This window comes from Eptesicus fuscus, chromosome 11 (assembly GCF_027574615.1).
Source record: "Eptesicus fuscus isolate TK198812 chromosome 11, DD_ASM_mEF_20220401, whole genome shotgun sequence".
NCBI lineage: Eukaryota > Metazoa > Chordata > Mammalia > Chiroptera > Vespertilionidae > Eptesicus > Eptesicus fuscus.
This window is the reverse complement of record NC_072483.1, coordinates 38,286,684-38,308,599: the sequence shown is the minus strand read 5'-3', so window position 1 is coordinate 38,308,599 and position 21,916 is coordinate 38,286,684. Positions and strand designations below refer to the sequence as shown.

The 21,916-nt window shown below is 53.2% G+C and overlaps 1 protein-coding gene across 1 annotated transcript in view; it reads right to left on the bottom strand.

The window, feature by feature from the left end:
- Positions 1–56: 56 nt before the first annotated feature.
- TANC1 (tetratricopeptide repeat, ankyrin repeat and coiled-coil containing 1) overlaps positions 57–21,916 on the bottom strand; it is a 184,126-nt gene continuing 162,266 nt past the window's right edge. The window contains exons 19-26 of the mRNA XM_054722812.1: positions 12,594–12,727; positions 10,801–10,924; positions 10,387–10,562; positions 7,290–7,422; positions 6,649–6,740; positions 4,831–4,977; positions 3,841–3,941; positions 57–3,175 (exon numbers count right to left, since the gene is read on the bottom strand). Coding sequence (XP_054578787.1) covers positions 1,738–3,175; positions 3,841–3,941; positions 4,831–4,977; positions 6,649–6,740; positions 7,290–7,422; positions 10,387–10,562; positions 10,801–10,924; positions 12,594–12,727 — 2,345 coding nt within the window. The 3' untranslated portion in view covers positions 57–1,737. The remainder of the gene's footprint in view (positions 3,176–3,840; positions 3,942–4,830; positions 4,978–6,648; positions 6,741–7,289; positions 7,423–10,386; positions 10,563–10,800; positions 10,925–12,593; positions 12,728–21,916) is intronic.

The window sequence follows — 21,916 nt, the reverse complement described above, 5'->3', positions numbered from 1 at the left end:
TAACAAGATCACCTGGAGTAAAGCAAGGCAGATAGTTAAAGTAATGCAAAAACAAATTCTATTAATAGTCTTTATTCCATGTGGAAAAGTACAGTAGTTGTGCAGAAACAAAACTACGTAACAAAAGAGTAAGACTCACAAATATTAAGGAAAACAATAAATAAGCCGTAGAAGTTATAGCAGAACTCATGAAAAACCTATAAAACAACAACAAAATACAACAGGAACAAATGTTGAAGAATAACACCAGAAGATTCCTATTCGTACAAAACCATAAGGATGCTCACAGGAACTTCATTACAATGATTCATTTTTAAAACATTCTGTAAATATAGAACTTCCTTCTCCCCAATTCTAGAAAATAAATTTCACATCCCAACGTATAAAACACACTCCCACCTCTCTCAAACTAGCATTTTAACATCCTTCAATAGCACACCATTTTCATATAAAAATACCTTTAATCCAAGGCTCATTCCTGTACCTTATCTTTACAAATGAATAATACATCAGTTTGAACTTAAGTAGCACCTCAAAGGTGTTCATATAAATGAAATAAAGTGCCGTTACTGGTACACTGTTAACATGCCATGAGAATATAGTGTTCAGTGCAATAACCAGTATGGATGACGTTTACAAAGAACATGCAAATATATGACTTTTTTTTTTTTTAAAGATTAGCTACTTGAAATAGTATATACAAGTCTGGATACACTTGGCTATTTAATATACACAACATGTGACTATAAAGTAATGATTGTGTAATAAAACAAAAGCAACCAACGAACCAGACTTTAAGGATTCAAATTAAATATTGTCCTTAAAGGACCTTGAAGGCTTGTTGCAGGAGTGCTATCCCTGTTAAAAGCGGTTTGGGAACCAACTGAAAGCTAATTTATGTCACCGAGAATGCTATGTTCTTAGTATTCTAGCCCAAATCCAACTTGACCGCCAATCAGGATTCCAAATAGCTTACACTGTTTCCAAATATTAAAACACCTTGAAATGGGAATATAGCTCAAAAAAGGTGCTATAAAAATATGTTTAATGAAAACCAGAACAGAAATAAGTGCTTAATCCTCTTCAGGGAACAGCTTATGAAGGGAACAATACTTGGCTGTTCCTGTATTTTGCTTAAGAAAATCAGGTATATAACCTTTATAGTCACACGCATTCAGCTAGAATCACTGGGGTCTTAATTTTATATATAGATATATAAACTGGGATTTGACTCAATGGAACTGTAACTAGAAAATTCCATCTTTTCCAGAATACTTCATCTGGCAATTTAGTCATGAGTTAAAACTATCACTAGACATTTATATTCTCTAAGAAATAGTATGATTTTTTGCCATATAGCAGAGGACTAGACATTTATATTCTCTAAGAAATATTATGATTTTATCACATAGCTAAGGCTAGGAGAAAAGTGATAAAAACCAAACAATTTCCTAAGAGAAAAGCACAAGTTATTTGGCTGCCTTAAGGGTTTAACTTCATAGGCATAACTAATTGCAGTTTTCAATTCTGGTTAGCATTCTTATTGATGGTGACTTCTGGTATTTACCCAAGTAATTTCATCCCACATTTTAAATAAACCTGATCCGCTCCCAAGGAAAAAAGAAAAAGAAATATGGCCGGAAAGTAATTTTTTTCCCTCATAAAAAAATACTTTAATTACCACCCAGAGCCAACACAGTTTTCCAAATTCCCCGCCCAGCGGGCCCCTCTCCAGGCTCACACATTTGACTCTATGAAGGACCGCTTTGGCTTGGCGGAGGGAAGGTGGCTCCTGTGGGCTTCGCCACTGATGTGCGGGGGCTGCTGTTTGGAGATGCTCTCCTGGTACAGGTGAGACACAGTCTTGGGGATCCTGGCGTCTTGACAGTGGGCTGGAACCGGGCACTTCCTTTCTTCCAGCTCCTTGCCGGGTGCCCCGTTGTGGACACTGGCCCCCAGGGTGGGCGCGGCACAGGCCTTGGCTTGGCCGTGATACCCGGCCGCCGGTTTGAGAGAGGCCCTCTCCGGGTTCGAGGCCTGCAGGCCGGCTGCAGGGCTGCGGGGCGGCGGCCCCTCGGCCAGGGCGGCGGCGTGCCAGGCGCGGCCGGGAGCGGCGCTCTGCGGCTGGAACCTGGCCGTCTTGTCCATGATGCCCATGAACGGGGTGTGGCGCGGCCTGTGCTCGGCGGTGCCGCTCTGGGCCTGGTGACCAGCCTTGTCTTTGACCCGAGCCTCCGGCCCCTGGCCCTTGAAGCCGTCGGAGAAACTGCTGCTCGACGTCAAGCTGCTGGTCGAGCTGGACATCTTGATGCTGCTGGAGGGAGACCCCGAGGAGCCCGAGCTGGCGAGGGAAGCGGGGTGTCGCAGGTCGCTGCCGCTCCCCGGCCCGCCTGGGCCTAGCGGGGCCCCCTCCACGGCGCCGGGGCCGTGGGCCAGGAGCCGCTCCGCGCCCCTGACCTTGCTCGGCAGAGGGAACGCAGCGCCACCCTCGCTGTGCGGCAGCTGGACGCCGGGGCCCGGGCCCGGCCGCTCCCCGAACCGCCCCGGGCCCGCCCCGGCGGCGGCGAACGTGCCTGCTCCCTCCGAGTGCGAGTGCGGGCCCCTGCCGCCCGCGGTGGCTGCCGAGACCCGGCCGGGCATGGGGCTCGGGGGAGGATGCGGAGAAGGGCCCGGCATTCTCAGGCTCCCGTTCCTGGCGCCGGCCGGCCCCGAGCCCAGGTGCTGGCTGGTTTTCACGATCTGCGCCTGCTTGGCGGGCGGCAGCACCAGGCCCGGCGGCGCCACGGGCTCCCTGGGCGGCTGGGCGGCTCCGGGCCGGTTCTGGGGAGAGGCGGGCCTCATCTTGGCCTGTAGCCCTTCTTGAAGGTTCCGGATGTACGGGGACGGGGCCGCGGGGTGGGGCCTGGGAGTCAGGGAAACCGGCCCGTCCTGCGGAGACCCTTCCTCGGCGGCCTCCTCCAGGGGAAAGGGGTCCCCGGGCCCCGGCGCTGGGGCCTCCTCTTCGTTATCCGAGTCCGTGGGAGGGGCGGGCGGCGGGCACTGCTGCTTCTGCTGCTGGCTCCTCTGCACCTGCTTGCACTCCTCCTCCACGCGGGCCAGCAGCCGCCTGATTTCCTGGTTGGTGGGGCAGAGCTTCACCGCCTCCCGCAGGTCCGCCAGGGCTGCCGCGAACTGCCTGTGTGTGGAGGACAAGGTACAGTCACACGCCAGGCGAACACACATGCTCTGCACGCAGCTGCTCCCACCCCAGCGCGGCTATGCGAGAAGGGAGCCGCGGAGGCTGGAACCCTCACTGGTAGGCAGGACCCAGGTCACTCGCTTAGAGTCACTCAGCTCAGCGGGGCTGCTAATTCCAAGCCAGATCCGCGTGACTCGGGCCCTGCTGCCTCTATCAAGACCCCTGGGCTGGGAATGAGGGCAGGCCTAAGTCGGTGGTTTGTCAGAATCCTCTTAGTTATCCTCCCTCTCCCCCCTCCCCTCTCCCCACACCACCTCTTACTCTAAAGTCCGATGCCTCCTGCCCCCTCGCCACCACCCCCACTTCAAGTCTCCAGTGGGCGGTTTTACTTGATCATACAACACACGTGGGACCTTCCTGTTGCGGTGTCAGCTGGGGTGGAGGGAAGGAATAGTCATGCAGGTGTCAGAAGAAAGTAAAAGCTTAGCCACTGCTAGTAATTCCCACTCCTGTGCCTCTTGGAAGCCACCCCTTTAGGACGAAAAGGGATGAGAGGCCCCACAGGACGGCTTATGGGCCAGAAGCCCCCAAGTCACACAGCAGCTCTGACACCGGAAGCACAAGGCAGCTCCTCTAGTCACGCATCGAACCCCAGACGGTACCTGCTGTTTCTCTTCGCTCTCGCCCTGGCATAAAAGGCTTCATAGGACTTTGGTTTCAGTTCGAGCGCCTTGGAAGCAAATTCTTCTGCCATGCCAAAGTCCTGGTGTCGACATTTAAATAGACGAGTCAGAGGAAGCGTTGGAACAGGATTACAGGCAACTGTTTAACGCGTTTTGCTCTAAAGGTTAGCAGAGAATTGGGACTAAACTGGAGAGAGATGAAGGGCAAGGCACGTTTGTTTTTCTGTTTAGTTTTTAAAGTTAGGAGATAGTTAAAGCGTATTGATATTCTTAAGAGGAGGGTCCCGCAGAGAAGCAAAAACAGATGATGCGGGAGAGAGAACTGGTAGAAGCCGTGCAACCAGAAGGCGGGAGCAGATGGACCCGGCACACACGGGAGGGTCAGCCCAGAGGTGGCCCGGGCGTGTCATCCACGCTAACAGGACGGAAGGCAGAACAGCGGGCCCAGGAGCGGACAGGTCAACAGATTTGGTGGTGGGAGGGTGAAGTTAAAAAGGAAGTAGAAGAGAGAAGTACTAAAACAAATCTACTAGCTATGAGTTACAAATTAACCGAGTTAGCTACTGTTTGTTGCAATTTAAGCAGTTACTGGCGTAACTTCTGGAGCAAACACAGTAAGCTCCAGGCAGGTTGCAATACAGTTGAGTTGAACTTTACCCTTTGAATCTGGGGATGGGCCGCTCTGACTATGCTGGCCCCATGCGGCTGGGAGGGGTGGAGGGGAGGGGCAGTTTGCATTGAAGCAGAGGAAACTACACCCAGGTGCAGGCTGTCAGCACCCGGAGAGATGGGCAGGGAGAGCGACCCAAGGACCGTCATCCAAGAGGAGCCGCGGGCCATACGCCAGGTTCGCAGCAATGTGCACGCAGCTCAGATGGGGGGCCCATGCCTGGGTCTGTGGGTGGGCTGGCCTTGCCCACTGCAACGACAGGCTATGGCTGGAGGACTGGAACGAGGGGCACAGCTTACATTTGTTTTTCTTCGGCAGCGAGACAAATTGAGATAGAGAGAAACTCTCAGTTCATTGAATGGCCTCATGTCCTCTCCGAATCCTTCTCGAGGGAACTTCCGTAGGGCGTACTGGTACCTCTGGGCTGCCTCCTTCATCTTCCCTTTCTAGGATCCAAACATCACAGACAGTCATCCTGCACCAGAGGCTCCAAGACAGACAAGCTCCCACGCCCTAAAGAGGTCATTCTGCCCCCGCTGCCGAAACCAGGACGGCACGCTGAAAGCGTCCCGAAGAGAAAGCGCCACAACCAGAGTCGGACGCTAACCAGTGTGAACACACGTGGCCTCGCCGGCCGCCGGGCTCTGGGCTCACAAGGTGAGACGGAGGCCGGTTTCACAGGAAGGCGGAAGGCGTCTGTAAACTGCCAAACTGATAGCTGTCCATCTTAACACAGCACGTTATCTTCTGTTATATATTTTTGAAAACCTTTTTGTGAATGTCTCTCATTTTATATATCATTTATATCTCCTAGAGATATTTTAATGCTAAGCATAACAGAAATCAAATGAAAACACAATGCGGTTCCTAAGGCAAGTCGAGTCTTGCTGCAGAATAATCATTTTTTTCTTTTGAGAGGAACGAAAGCATGGGTTTTAAAAATCAGAACAGCACCAGGCGTCATCTTCAAGGCTCAAGAAATCCATCTCCTATGCTCAGCCGGTTCCGCGCAGCAGGTGTGCGGCCTGCTGAAAATGGCTTGGTATTTCTAACATAATTGCCGACCAAAATTCACATTAAAACCACTTCAAAGCCGCAACAGTACACACTCTGAACTCAATTTCAAACTGATTCCTAGACAGGACCCCTGCTGGGTCATGCGACATGCCTATTGACTTGTTATTATTCTGAAAAGGGAAAAACTAAAAAACGTTGCAAGTGCTGTCGTCTCCTGGTAAAAAGGATTAAAATGGCCATAATCTAGGGTTTTGTTTTTAGAATCTTTTAATTCTATCTAATCACAGACGAGGAAAGAAGAGTGATCTATGGAAATGGCCCAAGCATCTAACTAACCCGGGGGCTGGCAAAATACAGCTTGCGGGTCAAGGGTGGCTCGCCGCCGATTTTTACCAACACAGTTTGGGATGCAGCCACGCTACTTCGCTCACGTGTCATCTGCGGCTGCCTCGGCCACACAGCACCGAAGCTGGGGTGACACAGACCAAACAGCAAAGCCTCCCCTAGTTACTATCTGGCCCTCTCCAGTCAAAGTTCGCTTTTGGCCTAATCGGATGTCTTGCTTTAGAAAATTTACTTTGAAGTCAGACTTATTCATGTGTAAGTCATATTTCCATTTCTAAGGTGAAATGGGAAACACTTCGTTCAGTGTATATTACTTAATATCTTAAGTAAAAACATCTCTAGAAACAGTTTCACACTCTAGAAGCTTAAAGACACTAAAATAAGATGAGCAAGGCTTGCTCTCTTCCGGAAATGTCTCCCGAGTGCTCCTCTCCGGCACCTCCCGGCTCCGTGCACTGAGGAGTCTCCTGTAGGACGTGCCAGTTAAACCAGGAGCAACGCTGCCTTCACACCGAGGCTTCGGGCCACGGGGACAGCCACAGGGACTCCCTCAGAGATCATGGCTCTCACACAGGAGAAGTGCTTTCTACCTTGAAGCCTCTGCCGTCAGGACATGAAAGCCTGGGCACGAGGCCAGTGGCCTCTCTCGGAACGTCCACTGAAGCCACGCTACGTGGACCCCGTGCAGCCGCACCGCCACGCCCACTATGCACCAAACTAAGAGGCTGCTCGCGGGCCACGGCAACACCACTTACTTTGTACAACACGTTTCCTTCCTCCATCAATTTCTGCAAAAGTATAATCAAAATATCAGGTTTGGAAGTAGCCATCGCCCACGCAGCATTTCCTGCAAAATAAACATGCAGTGAGAGGCGCCTCAGCGGCCTTGCAGGAAAGGAGTGCAGATCTTCCCGGGCCCAGCCCAGCTGCGATCACACATGCAGGACCCCGCGGCAGGACCCCACGGCAGGGACCTCTGCTGGTGTCCTGTGGCCTCCAGACGGCAGCACAGCCCCAGACAGAGACAGGACCCCTGCTGACCTGCCGCTGAACTAAGCAAGCACCTGGGAGGGGTAAAATTAAACAAGGCTCCATAGTAATCGCCTTCATTTCCAGCCGTGCCCGTGACCACTGGCAGGGGAGGTGTGTGTTCTAGCATCCGCGTGCGCTCCTCTGCAGCCTGCCATCACCCCCACTCTAGATGCCTCGGCTCTATCCCTCTGCCCTCTTCCCATGCTCTTGGCCCTGTCTTGACTGGGAATCGAACCCAGGACGCTTTGGGCCCCAGGCTGATGCTCTAACCACTGACCCACACCGGCCAGGGCCGAACACCTGACAGCTTACCCTGGGAGCCGGTCACCCTCCCTCTCACTGCTGAACGGAGGCGTTTACTGACCTAATTTGGCTCCTTTCCTCAGCAGCGTGACCACGACCGATGTGTTTCGACAGCCAATGGCCCTGTCCAAGGGACGCATCCCGCTGTGGTCCACGTGCTCGATGACAGCGCCCTTGTCCACCAGGTACAGCACCTGCAGGGGGACAGAGGCATGAGGGGGGCTCCTGGCAGGGGTGCTGTCCCTGGGCCACCTGCAGCGCCTGGCTTAGCGGCTCCTCCTGATGGCTGGTGCCTCTGGCCGTTAGGGATCCTAGCATGGAAATAAAGTCGACAGAGAACAGAGAAGAGCAGCGGCAATCCATGCCTAGAGCCGCTCTGTTAACGTGCATTTGAAATCAGCAGGGAGGCCCCCCAGGAGGGGCATGCGTCTGTCTCACCCCCTCCGGGGCCACAGAGAAGAGACAGGGCCCCAATCACTTAGGAGGCCCGTGCAGCACGCTGGAGGCTCCGGGCACGGGCACCTCAGGGACACTCAGACGCACACAGCGGGGCACAGCAGGGTGGATGGAGGAGCAGCTTGGGATCAGAGGGACCCGATGATAACGCACTTCAAGGCTTAGGAACGAGACCTGAATACTGGGACTACAAAGATGGCACGTTGGAGACCCTGGTACAACCCCCAGTTTGATGCGATAAAATAGTTGTCACTTGGGCTGAACAGAGAACAACAGGAGAAACCACTCTGGCCACTCAAATGGCTCCACTTACTGAACAGGAAGACGGTAGCCAGTTTCATGTGGATCTGATAGATCCACCCTATCAGTCCGCCTGCTGTTCCAAATGACAACAGAGGGATATACATCCGGAATATATAAACAACACCGGCAAGTCAACAACAAAATCCCGAATAACCCAATTTAAAAATGGGCAAAGGGTCTGAATAGATGTTTTGCCAAAGATGATATACAAATGGCCAATATGCATATGAAAAGATGTTCAACATCACTCATCATTACGGAAATGCAAATAATCACAACCACAATGAGGGTGTGCCGCCTCACACTGTTAGCATGGCTACCATACACACAAAAAATAAAGCAGAGAACAGTAAGTGTGGGCGAGGATGTGGAGAAGCAGGAACCCTGTGCTTTGTTGGTGGGAAGGGAAAATGGTGCAGCCACTCGGGACACAGTAGGGAGGTTCTTCAAAAAATTAAAAAATAGGATCACCATTAGATCCAGCAATCCCACGCCTGGGTCTACACCCTAAAGAATATGTGCAGATCTCAAAGAATTTGTAGGATCTTAAAGACACACTTACATATCCATGTTCTTAACAGCACTATTCACAATAACCAAGAGGTGGAGAAAACCTAAGTGCCCATAGATAGATGAATGCGTAAAGAAAATGTAGTGCATATACACAATGGACTATTTATTCAGCCTTAAAAGGGAAGAAAATCCTGTCACGTGCCACAACATGGATAAACCTTGAAGACACAATGCGAAGTGAAATAAGCCAGGCAGGAAAGAACAGATCCTGTAGATTCCACTCATGAGGTACCACGAGCAGTCCAGTGCAGGGAGACAGAAGGTGCAGTGGGGGTTTCCAGGGAAGGGGGGAGTGAGGAAGAGTTGTTTAATGGGGAAGGAGTTTCAGTTTTGCAAGATAAGAATGTCTAGACATCGGTTGCATAGAAGGGTGAGTAGAGTTAACACACAGAACTCTTCTCTTAGAAATGGCTGCGGTGGCACATTTTACGTTATTTTGCTCAGCAAAGTTTTTAAGAAGGTACTGGAATGCTACACTCCTTCACTGTTCCCTGTTGTTGATAGGCTATAGGATTTGGCAAGGTAGTACAAGATAAAAAGTAAAAGTGTAGATAGGTGAGGTTCAGTTAAATAGCTGTTTTTGAAAATCAATATTAAGGACAGTTTACAATGCTCAGGAAATATAGAAACCATTTAACTCTAATGTCACTACCTTTTAAAAGCATCAGGGCCCAGATGTGCCGGCGATGATGGCGTTTGTTCCAAGGCCCACAGCTTCTAGCAACGTAACACCTGTCTCTCTAGGTCAGTGGTCGACAAACTCATTAGTCAACAGAGCCAAATATCAACAGTACAACGATTAAAATTTCTTTTGAGAGCCGAAAACCGACTTCTGCGCATGGGCCACGAAGTTTCAATCGCACTGGACGTGCGTGCCCGCACGTAGTATTTTGTGGAAGAGCCACACTCAAGGGGCCAAAGAGCCGCATGTGGCTCACGAGCCGCAGTTTGCCAACCACTGCTCTAGGTAATCCTGACACTAGACATATTAAATATTCAAAAGTGGTGACTCTAAAGGGGCTGAGCAGTCCTCTAGTGCCTGCTGGGGACCAGAGATGTGAATCCTGACACAGACATGGTTTCCACCCCGAAAAACAGTTTTCAGCTCTTAGTTTATTAAGGTTTTATCCCCTAGATCTCAATTAGGCTTAAGCATCAGTCAAGAGATAAAGATAGTGCCCAAAGCATTCTAGACAATGCCATATTGGCTTTAAAACAAACCGGCTAATTATCTGATTAGCAATTTCTCATATACATAGAAGTGATTTTTAAATGATCTATATAAGAATTCTATTTATATGGATTACTATAAGAAAATTAAACTACACATGCATGTGTGTGTATCCACTGTACATACAGCTTGTAATCATGTATTTTTAAGCTTTTCAGAGTCTATTCAAATCTTTACTACATTCTGGAATAGACTGTCACACAATTAAATAAAAACAAAAATATTCTACAATACAACACACACACACACACACACACACACACTCAGGCACACACACACACACACACTCAGGCATGCACACACACCACACTCAGGCACACACACACTCTCACACACACACTACACATACACACACTCACACACACACACACACACACACACACATATACACACACACACACACACACACACACACACACACTCACACTCTCTCACACACACCACACTCACACACACACACACACACACACACTCACACACACACACACACACACACACACACACACACTCTGGATGTGGTTCGGGTCTGGGTTTCTCTGTGGCACCAGCCCTGCACGCAGGGCAGGCGAGCAGTGTGACCACGGGCGGTACCTACGGTCTCTGCGTCGCCGTAGAAGGCTGCCAGGTCCAGGGGGGTGCGGCCGTTCTTGTCCATCTGGTCTATCTCGGCTCCTTCCTCAACCAGGAACTGGACCACGGCCCTGTGACCTTTCAGACAAGCCCAGCTTAATGCCGACAAACCCTCTTTGTCCAGAGAAGAAAGGGCGGCACCTGAAAGAAAAAGAAAGCCCAATCACAGACCCTGAACCCCTCAAGACAAAGCCCAGGTGCAGGTGCTGTGAAGCCGGAGGCTGACTCGGGGACCTGTCATGCCGAAGCTTCATTACCTCTTCCCTCCACTGGTTCAGTTAGACGTAAACTTAGAATCAGAAAGTACGGAACGAGTCCGCCAAAGCTCTTTGCTCTGTCCATCCAACAGAAACCCCGGAGGAGCAGACAGCGCCGCTACCTTCTGAAAGGAGAAACTCCACGGTGCTCAAGTGCCCTTCGCACGCGGCTACCATGAGGGGTGTCCGGCCCTGCTTGTCACTGAGGTTCACGTCGCAGCCGCGTTCCAACAGCAACCTCACGATCTGAAATAAACACACCAAGTCACCATCCTCCTGCTCTACTGTACCCCCTGTTCTCTATCCCCAGGCAGGATTGCCCACCTTTAAAAGTCGCAAAGGGACTCTCTTCCTTTAAAAGCCCCTCTAAATTGGGTAACCCGTGTGGCCTGTGACAATTTTCTATCGTCTTCCTGTGAACAAAATCTCCTTCCAGATGTATACATTTAAAACCATGCAGGCACAGGACCTGGGTGCCAAGCACAATCAAGTACTGACCCGACAGCCACAGCGGGGCTTATGGGTAACTGAGCAGAACTAAAGGGGGCTGAAGCGACACTTCCGTAGTAAAGGGCGCAGGGGAGGTGGGGTGCAAGGCAGAGAGATGGGGTGCAGGGAAACCTTCACCCACCACACCCCATGCAATGTGCCCTTCTGAGACTCAGCTTGGTGCATGGTTTGAGGTTCACAGTGGGCCATTTTTAGCAGAACTGCCTGCTGGAGAGTCTCACTCGGGACCATGCCTTTTTAAAATTTTTAATATATTTTTTAAATATACATTTTTATTGATTTCAGAGAGGAAGGGAGAGGGAGAGAGAGACAGAAACATCAATGATGAGAGAGACTCGTCTCCAACTGGGGATCGAGCCCGCAACCTGGGCATGTGCCCTTGACTGGGATTGAACCCGGGACCCTTCAGTCCATAGGCCGATGCTCTACCCATTGAGCCAAACTGGCTAGGGCTGGGACCATGCCTTTCAACAGTGCACGTGATGAGGTTGGGGAGCAAAACCAGGAAACCAGAGAAGCATCTCATACAACTACCACCCAGGAGGGAGAAGGGGGCACACTCCCATTGCTCTCTTGTTCTTGATACACCAACAGATGCTTTCCAAACTTCCCCATGACGTGGGAAACAGACCAGGGGAGAGGATTAGCCAGGGCGTCGTGCGGGGGTTACAGGGAATGCACGCTACACACCAAGCTTTGGGAAATAAAAGGAGAAAAGCCGAAATATTGGGGGTGGGGGCGGCATTCACAGCTCCTACCAACAGAACTGGCAGGAATCAGGAGAGATGCAACACCATGATGCAAACTTGGGTCTAGAAAATTCTCCCCATAACGAACATGGTAAGATGCGTTTATCTGTTTGCTGCTTGTGTGTAATCTGGGGCCAGGCATGGGGTAGGTATGAAGGAACAGATGACCGGACGCTGCTCTCAAGGGCCCCGTGTTCCGTGACTGAAGGACAGCGGGCCATTCACACACAGTGACAGAAACCAGGCTGACCCGCAGGGCCGGCCAAAGGGAGCGTGTGCTTTCCGGAGAGCACGAGAGAACCTCTCTTCCTCCGGGAGGGTTGGACAAACCCGCGGAACAATCATACCAACCACAGACACACCACAGCACGTCTTCTGTTATAATGGGGGCCCCCCACTCCATGGCCCCAGCCCCAGCTCCAGGACGCCCCTGTGGTCTCCCTCCTGGTGACAGCCTTGCTCCTGGTCCCCGCCCACCTGGCTGCCTGTGCGGCCTGTCAAATGCACCCCTTTTCTGTCAGTACAGACAAGCACCAGCAGAAGCAAGGACACTGAACACCCGGGGCTGGGGGGCCACGGTGGGCCCAGGGGTGACGGGCGAGAGTGAGCTCTGTCCCCATCCATCGTGCCCGAAGCATTCGGGGCCCGCGGGGTACCTGCCAGTGCCCTTGGCGTGCTGCACAGAACAGCGGCGGGACGCCTCTCCGGTTGGCCTGGGACACGGCCGCTCCGCGCTCCAGCAGCAGCTCGCAGACGTCCAGCTTCCCCCGTCCTGCAGCGGCCGTCAGGGCTGAGGGAAGTCACAGGGGACACTGTTAGGACGTGGTGGTCAGCGGGGCCACCCATCCTCTGACACTCCTGCACGGAGAGGAGGGGGGCTACGGATCAGTGCCCCGGCCCCTGAGTCGGGGTGAGCTCTGAGGCCAGCGGCACAGCGAGGAGGAGGCCGCGTCTGGGCCCAGGTCCTGGAGACGAGCGACTTCTGCGTCCTGGGAACACTCATTCTCGGGACCCAGATGCCAGCGGCGGGGAAGCCCGTGCTGCCCCGGGGGGAGGCCCACAGGGAGGAACCGCAGCCCAGGTCTGGCCGGCAGCCCCGGGGAGCTCTCAGCACACAGCTGACCGGGCGGGCCGTCCTGGAAATGGGTCCCCAGGCGGAGCCTTCCTACGCTGGGAGCAGGGCTGAGCCACCATCTGCAGACTCAGGAGTCACTAAGGGTTTGCTACATTATTCCTTTCAGCAAGAAATAACCAGGACAGAGTGCCTCACAACACAGAGATCAGTATTACTGTCCAATCTGGCCTTTTACCCGAAGGGCAGACATTTCATCCAACAAGAACTAATGATGGCTGAGGCGGCCAAGAGCGCATCCTCTCATTCCTGCCTCTGTGGAGCTTAGAACCTCTGTAGCAAGTCACGATTGGAGATTAAAAACTCCCCGAAAGGGAAGTCGGATCACAGAGGGCCCCGAGGGCTCGGCAAGGAGCCCAGTGTGACCCCGAAGGCAGTGAGTGGCCAGCTGTTGGGGGGGGGGGGGTGTGCTGTGGGAGCAGCCAAGGACAAGGGTGGCCTGAATGGAAAGAGACTAGGATCGAAGGTTCACCAACGCCCTCACGTCAGCGACTGTGCCTTCCACCCCAAGTCCGGATTTTTTTTTTTTTTTTTTTTTTTTTTTTTTTTTTTTTTTTAATTTCTTTATTGATTAAGGTGTCACATATTTGTCCTCATCCCCCCATTCCCATCCCACCCCTCTCCCCAAGCATGCCCCAATCCCCTGTTGAACTTAACCGTTGGATAGGCTTATATGCATGCATACAGGTCCTTTGGTTGAACTCTCCCCCTCCCCCCACCCTCCCCCTCCCCTCCCCTATCCTCCCTCTGAGGCCCGATAGTCCGATCGATGCCTCCTTGATTCTGGTTCTGTTCTTGTTCCTCAGTCTATGTTGTTCATCATTTCCTCTAGATGAATGAGATCAAATGTCACTAGATATATACTAATAAGAACTGAATGTGAGACGAGCAATAATATTTATGCTGACAGGCAAATGAATCAATCTGTAGCGAGCTTCCCCCTGGACCAACAGTTCTTTTGAGACCCAATTTCGATGTCCAGTAGTTCCTTATGTGTACATGTCAGCACTGACCCCTCAGCTCTGGATGGTGGACAAATGGTGGTAATGGAGGTCCGACTCCCTCTGGTTTGGTCTCGGCCGAACCCAGGGGCACGGCGTCACCTGGACTAAGGGGCACGTGGCCTCACCCATACCCAAGGGGCGCGTGGTCTCACCCGGGCCTGGGACCCAGCCTCACCCGGATGGATCCAGGGGCGCACGGCCTCACCCGGACCCAGGATCTGGCTTCACCCATACCCAGGGACGCTTGGCCTCTCCCAGACCCAGGGGCACGTGGCCTCACCCGGGCTTAGTTGCACAAGGCCTCACCTGGATCCAGGGACACATGGTCTCACCCAGACCCAGGAACGTTTGGCCACTCCCAGACCCAGGGCCACTTGGGCTCACCCGGGCCTAGGTGCACGAGGCCTCATCCGGAACCAGGGACGCATGGTCTCACCCGGACCCAGGGACGCTTGGCCTCTCCCAGACCCAGGGCCACTTGGGCTCACCCGGGCCTAGGTGCACGAGGCCTCACCCGGATCCTGGGACACATGGTCTCACCCGGACCCAGGGATGCTTGGCCTCTCCCAGACCCAGGGCCACTTGGGCTCACCCGGGCCTAGGTGCACGAGGCCTCACCCGGATCCAGGGACACATGGTCTCACCCGGACCCAGGGACGCTTGGCCTCTCCCAGACCCAGGGCCACTTGGGCTCACCCGGGCCTAGGTGCACGAGGCCTCACCCGGATCCAGGGACACATGGTCTCACCCGGACCCAGGGACGCTTGGCCTCTCCCCGACCCAGGGCCACTTGGGGTCACCCGGGCCTAGGTGCATGAGGCCTCACCCGGATCGAGGGACACATGGTCTCACCCGGACCCAGGGATGCTTGGCCTCTCCCAGACCCAGGGCCACTTGGGCTCACCCGGGGCTAGGTGCACGAGGCCTCACCCGGATCCTGGGACACATGGTCTCACCCGGACCCAGGGATGCTTGGCTTCTCCCAGACCCAGGGCCACTTGGGCTCACCCGGGCCTAGGTGCACGAGGCCTCACCCGGATCCAGGGACACATGGTCTCACCCGGACCCAGGGACGCTTGGCCTCTCCCCGACCCAGGGCCACTTGGGCTCACCCGGGCCTAAGTGCACGAGGCCTCACCCGGATCCAGGGACACATGGTCTCACCCGGACCCAGGGACGCCAAGTCCTGATTCTTAATGGGAGGGGTGCCAAAAAGAGGGGTTTAGTGGAAAGGGGGGCCTCTGCTATGTCATGTGAATCACTGTCTAGAGGAAGAGACGTAGGTTCTGGGGACAGTGCCAGGCCAGACGAGAAGCTTTTAGTAGAAAAGGGGACAGGAAGGGACTGAGGACGAAGGGTAGAGACACCTCGGAGGGATCCTCTATGACGCAGAGGAGGAAGGAGAGGTCGCGAGTGATGCCCGGTCTATTCCTGCTGCCTGCTGGGACACTCTGTGTTTACATACAGCCTCATGCCAACAAATGTCAGCTTCCAGAACAGATCCAGCCTCCTACTAACCAGTACGGCACCTCGGTGTGAAAACGGGAGACACAGAACAGGCGCTCGCAAAGGTGCAGTCTGTCCGAACGCCCATGAACTTACCGGGGAAAGTGCCCACCTCATCCGTAGTCCCAGTGATTGAGACACGGATGTGGAGCAGTGGGGACGCCCACATGCCGCTGTGGGAGTGAGGACTGGGGGACCCCTGACACCACTGAGTAACGCTGAAGGTGCACGCACGCTACCACCCAGCAACCCTGCACCCTGTAGACACGTGCCCGGGGGTGGGTGCCCGCGGAGTGCACTGAGAGGCGCGTGCCACGGGCTCACGCAGCCCCACCCTGGAAGCAACCCAGGGGGCCGTCAGCAGGAGGATGCATCATCGCTAGTGGAGTGGCCAAGCAATGACAATAAACGCTGTGCAGCTAAGTGCAACACAAGGGGTCCATTTCACAAACTCAACATCGGTTCCAAGAAACAAAACACAGCAGTGCAGACACAGGGTGACTGTGCACACCTGCGGTGACACCGGGCACGGCTGCAGCCGTCCTGGGAGAGGCCCAGGGGTGGGCCCGGCTCCGTGCGAGTCCCTGGTCTGCATCTGGCTCTCCTGGGGTCCTGCGCTCTTGCACCTGAGACCCGGGCAGCCAAGTACTGAGGACCGCAGCCTTCCCCACGCACGGCTCGGCCCGACGCCCTCCTCAGAACCCCTGTCAGCACAGGCGGACTTCCCTACTCTGACTTCCCATCAGCCCAGCAGCGTGAACCCCGGGAGCCACACACACAACAGGATATACACCTGACGTCGGGGCCTGATCCACGACAGAGAGCAGTTCCTCCAAGGAACAAAGACGACCTGACAGACCTTCCTGCGGGTCGCAGGGCACTGGGCCTGTGACGTCACCTCCTCACGTGTCACCGAGAGGCACCCACACCTGCACCACAGGCCCCCGAGCCCCACACAGGGGACGTGTGACAGGAGTGGCTTGTCATCAGCAATCTTACTAACGCTTCCACCTTCTGTTCTAAGGATTTCTTACAACTACAGGAGAGCCACGTGTTAGGACTGATTTTCTCTGGACGGTGCGACCAGAATGCAACGGGGACACAAAGCGTGAGTCCCTGCTGCTCCCGCCGCGGGCCGTTCCCACCTGTGCATACGCAGGCTCGCCGTTGCCGACTTTACATCTAACTTGACAAGAAATGATAAACAAATGCCATGAACAGAACAGAATTTATATCAGTTGAATATACTTGTGCATTGGGCTGGGGGTGGGAGGGTCCCATATCCAAAATGTTTGAAAACCAGTGGCCAAAGTGATCCTGTCTGCACTCTGAGAGTCTGCACTCGAGGGTCCTGGCCTGCTGCCCAGGGCGTGCCCAGCACAGGTGCCCCTGCCATCATGCTAACGTTAATGATTCCTAAACCGCTGGGCACCTGTACATACATTATCTGGACGGATCTGAACATGGGCCCTGCGAGTGGCTCGTGGGATGAAGATCCGGGCCGTGAGCCACACTTCCTCGACCTGCTGCTCTTTGCACCCTTCCTCCAGTCAGGGAGGGCCTCCTCCTCCCTCTCCTCCACGGGCAGCTGAGCGTGACGAGCAACACAGGAGCGAACAAACACACACGCTATAGGCAGGGGCAGGGCGGCAGGTACGCAGCCACCAGGAGAAGGAATACACTCAGGGCTTCCAGGAGATGAGGTCTGGAGCAGCTGATCCACCGTAACACTCCATTCTCTTTCATTCGGTAACCAAGCTCCGTCCGCATTATAAATGGGTCCTTTAAATCAGAATGTCTGCTGCAGCTGCTACTGAATTTCTGCAGCAGCAGCACATCCCCCCGAGACAGGCCGGCTCTAAAAATAGGGCTCGGTGCTTTCAGGAGGCGCCAGAGAAGCCAGAAGCTGGAGCAGCTGACACAAGAGCGCCCCCAGGCCCGGCGTCGGGGCTGGATTCCATTCTCTTCCCACACAGGCTGTCTTCTGTGCATTTAGCCATGAACTTCCTTCGGAGGGGATGAAGCCTGGCTGTGAGAGGCTCAGCGTTCCCGCAGGCCTGCGGGGATCCCCCTCTGCACACACAATCTTAACCAGCTCTCACTGTCCAGGGACGCCAGCAAACAACAGGGCCCGTGTTGTCCTTTTCCCACCGAGACTGAGTACTTTGGGCCGCATCCCGCAGGACCCCTGAGACTCGGCTGCATCTGGGTGTCAGCAGCCACAGGATGGAAGGATACCATATTCGGGAATAAGCCAGACTGAAGACTCCTCAACACATGCTTAAACAAACAAAATCAAGGCACAGCTCTGCTCAGGAATCCCAACTATTCTGCTTCACAGGCTGACCTCTGAGCTGGCCACCAGACTCCAACGCGGGTCACTGCACGCGGCCTGGTCAGAACACAGGAGAGGGGACCGGGCAGGAGGACGGTGCGCCCTGGTCATGGGCGAGGCCTTGTCTGCTGGCCAAGGAAACCCGAATCAAAACAACCACGTGCCATGTTTTAGGACCCAAACTGGACACAATTTCTTTCACTTGCAAACTCCTTAACTGGATGGCACTATTGTAATTAAATGTCCCTGCAAGCGCCTATCTTTTCCTGACGATTCTGAGCGATTATACCCCAGCAATACTGTCCCTTCTGTCTTCAGAGCATGAGTAGCTTTGTCTCGGCCGACACTCACTTTAAGAAAACCGAACTGATACGCGACAGGATGAAGTTACTGACATCAGTGAAATACAGTTCTTTGTAAAATGGATTGTTTCCAGGGATCTCTTACGTTTTAGAGATGTGACTTACAAAAATGCAACTGTCACCTTGCCAGGGACACAGGCATTCCATAAACAGGGCTGCCTGTGACGTTCCATGGCAGGTCCGCTGTCAAACACCGTTAACCCTCTCCCCTACAGTCTCTGTCTCCAATCCGGAGGCGGAGAGAAGGGGGACAGGTCAGTACCCACAGAGGCAGGCAGCAACCTCTTCACACATCACACACTGATGACTCAAACCACCCGCCGAGGCCGGGGCTAGCACGTTAGCCACCAAGGCGCACACCCTCAGAGGGCACTCCCTGCTGGCCGGGTGGCGGAGGGCTGGCAGTGGCTCAGCTCTGCCTGCATACTTGCTTCTATTTGTGCAACTTATTTACTAAGATACTGGCTTTTCCCATCACTTATAAAAACGAGTGGAAAATGGGAAAAACCAAAAGTGCCAATATAAGTTGTAAGCAGCGGGGTTCTCATAAAAGCCATCTAGTTGCAACTAAGCTGGAAACCATCGGATGCGACAAAGGCAGTGAGGTTTGAACCTCCGCTGAAGGCTCGACGGGCGAACCACACTCATCTGTAAAGGAGGAAAACAAAAGTAAAAAAGTGTTCACAAACACTGGGAAATTCTCAGCTGTTTTATCTAAGAAGTAAAATATAATTAGGGATTTCATGATTTAAAAAGAACAAAACAAAAACATTTGGGAATGGCGGCCTCTCCCCCTCCACTTTCTAACAACTGACCTTCGACCTGTGACAGCAGAGGGAGAGCACGCCCTGTGCCTGGCTTTGCTGCCGTTCGGGGCTGGGCTGTCACAGGGAGGGCCTCAGAGAGGCTGGCCCCAGAGGAATTACTGGATGAAGGTAGGTCCCCCACTTCCGCCACCCCAAAAGCCAGGCGACACCCGCTCCTGCACCTCCTAGGAACAGGGCTGAGACTTATCAACAGCCTGCCTCACAGCCTGCCTTTGTCAGGCCTTTCCTTCCATCGCTGAGGGAGGGAGACAAGCACACCCTTCCCAGCGGCCATCAGTTCCTCGTCGCCACACAGACCGGGCAGCTGTTTGATGGAATCCTCAGCTCAGCAATGTGCAGCCCCAGTGAAACTCAGGAAGACTGCTCTTACTGAGACACGTCCAGGGGCCTGAGAGGCTGGGCACCCCCGCCTGGACGGAGCCCGGGCTGGCAGGGGAGGCCCCGGACCTCATGAACAGGAAGCGGGCACTGCCCACAAGCTCTCTGAACCTCACAGGCCCGTCAGAAACACCTTCCTGATGGTTCTCCATTTCGCAGAAGGCTCCCAGGAGGGCCTGCAGGGGCAGGTGGAAGGCCGGGCGGGTCAAGGAGAGGGACTCTGTGTTACAAAGCAACAGGTGGCAACCAAGCAGCACATAAAAAACACGTGGCCTCCCCCACCTCCACCCACTTCCCACGGAGCCCCTAGGAGAGGTTAACACAGGCAGGGTCTAACCTGAGGAACCAGGACACTCGGACACCTGACCAGTTCCACTGTCACCCCTAGCTGGTTTGGCTCAGTGGATCAAGTGTCAGCCTGTGAACCCAAAAGTCCCAGGTTCGGATTCTGGTCAAGGGCATATGCCCAGCTTGTGGGCTCAATCCCCAGTAGGGGGCGTGCAGGAGGCAGCTGATCAATGATTCTCTCTCATCATTGATGCTTCTTTCTCCCTTCCTCTCTAAAATCAATAAAAATTATTTTAAAAAACAACAACAAAACACTGTCGGTCTCCGTGCGTAGATGAAAGATCAAACATGAGCCTCCAGCTGCCAAGGAATTCTTTAAAGAAACAAAATGTGCAATTGCCACTAAACAGGACTTCACGTGTGACCAACGTTCTTCTCTATTCTTCCTCTCTCTAAAGCATTGCAAAATAACTAAGATTCTAGCACTGAAACATTTCAATACTATTCAAGTCCAAATGCATAGCATAAATTAATATGTGACAATGATAATTAATATTAATCATCACCTTATCACAGCCCTGGCAGCGTAGCCCCTCTGCTGGACTCTTACACTGCTGAGCTCTACGCACAATGCTATGGGTGAATTCTCATTTCCCCTCAACAAGGATCCCTGGAGTTGGATGATTATGTGCATTTCAGCAGGTAAAGGAAGAGTCACGCTATTTGCCCCAAATCATGAAGCCAATCAGTGTCAGTCAGGAATTAAACCCAGCGGCTGAGTAAACCTGGAGCCATGTCATCAAACACAGGAAGATCTGACACGGTTTAACAATGTACTAGGACACTGTGAGGTGCTTCCTGAGCGATGATTCATGGAATTAATCACACATCCCTGTAATGCACAGCCAACTTCCGTGAGGCAAGTAGCACTCCTCCGTGTCAACCGATGATGAAAATAACGCCCAGAGATGTTAAACAACTTGCCTAAGGTCACACAGCTCCTGGGAGGCAGGCCAGGGAGGCAGGGGGTCTGACTGGAGTCTGAGGTCTTTATTCCTACGCTGCTGCCTCCAGGAGGTCTCCTTTCAAACTGTCCAACTAATCAAACTGCCAGGAATGCTGTTTTAGACCCAGGGAGCAGGAAAACACGTTTCCGCTCTGAAGAACAATGAAGCGTTCTCCCAGGGACAGTGAGGAGAGCCTACAATGGCCGTGCTCCCTCCTAACCGTGGACACGCGGCTTCCCAAGGCCCACGCCGCAGCGCAGCCTCGTGGACACGGAGACCTGGGGCAGGAAGATGTGTGCTGCTCCTCGGGCCGTCCCCATTCAAATGAGCCTCTTCACACGCTTTGAGGAATCATGTGTGCTATACATAACGTGAACTCCATTTAAAAACTATTTCCTAAAATGTGGGTGACATAAATCACATTTATACAGACGCTGTTCTAAAAATCTCCCAGAAGATCGCAGCTCTGAGCAGCTGTCACTTCCGAACTGTGCTGAGAGGGCTCTGGTTTCTGAGAGATCCTCTTACACCGAATTATTTCAGGCCCGTGTAACCGGCTGCTCTCCTAAAGGGCTGGGCCTGTGTGCTGAGGACAGTGACGGGCGGGTCGCCACGCAGGGCGCCCGTGTGATCACGGAACCATTTTAGACAAGCTCACCTCCGGTCCCAAAAAAGCAAAAGAAAGCAAGAAAGAACCCACATATCATTTCCACAGGAACGTGAGAGAATCGATAGGGATCTGTAATGGCGCCGTGAGCACCCGCAGTCCTAGGAGTGAGTGAAAGACAAGCAACAGTGTTTGTAGGTAGGAGGCTCCCAGCTGTCACGATGTAAATGAGTACAAGTTCGTATGTGGAGAGCAGAAGTCTTGTTTTTTAAAGATGAATATGAACCCGCCTGGCGTGGCTCGTGGTTGAGCATCGACAGGAGGTCATGGTTCGATTCCCTCTCAGGGCACATGCCCGGGTTGCATTCGATCCCCAGTAGGTGGTGTGCAGGAGGCAGCCGATCAGTGATCTTTCTCACCATTGATGTTTCTATCTCTCCCTCCCTCTCCCTTCCTCTCTGAATCAATAAAAATATATTAAAAAAAAAAAAAAGATGGATATGAGGAACCACTCACCGGAATGGTGACTATGT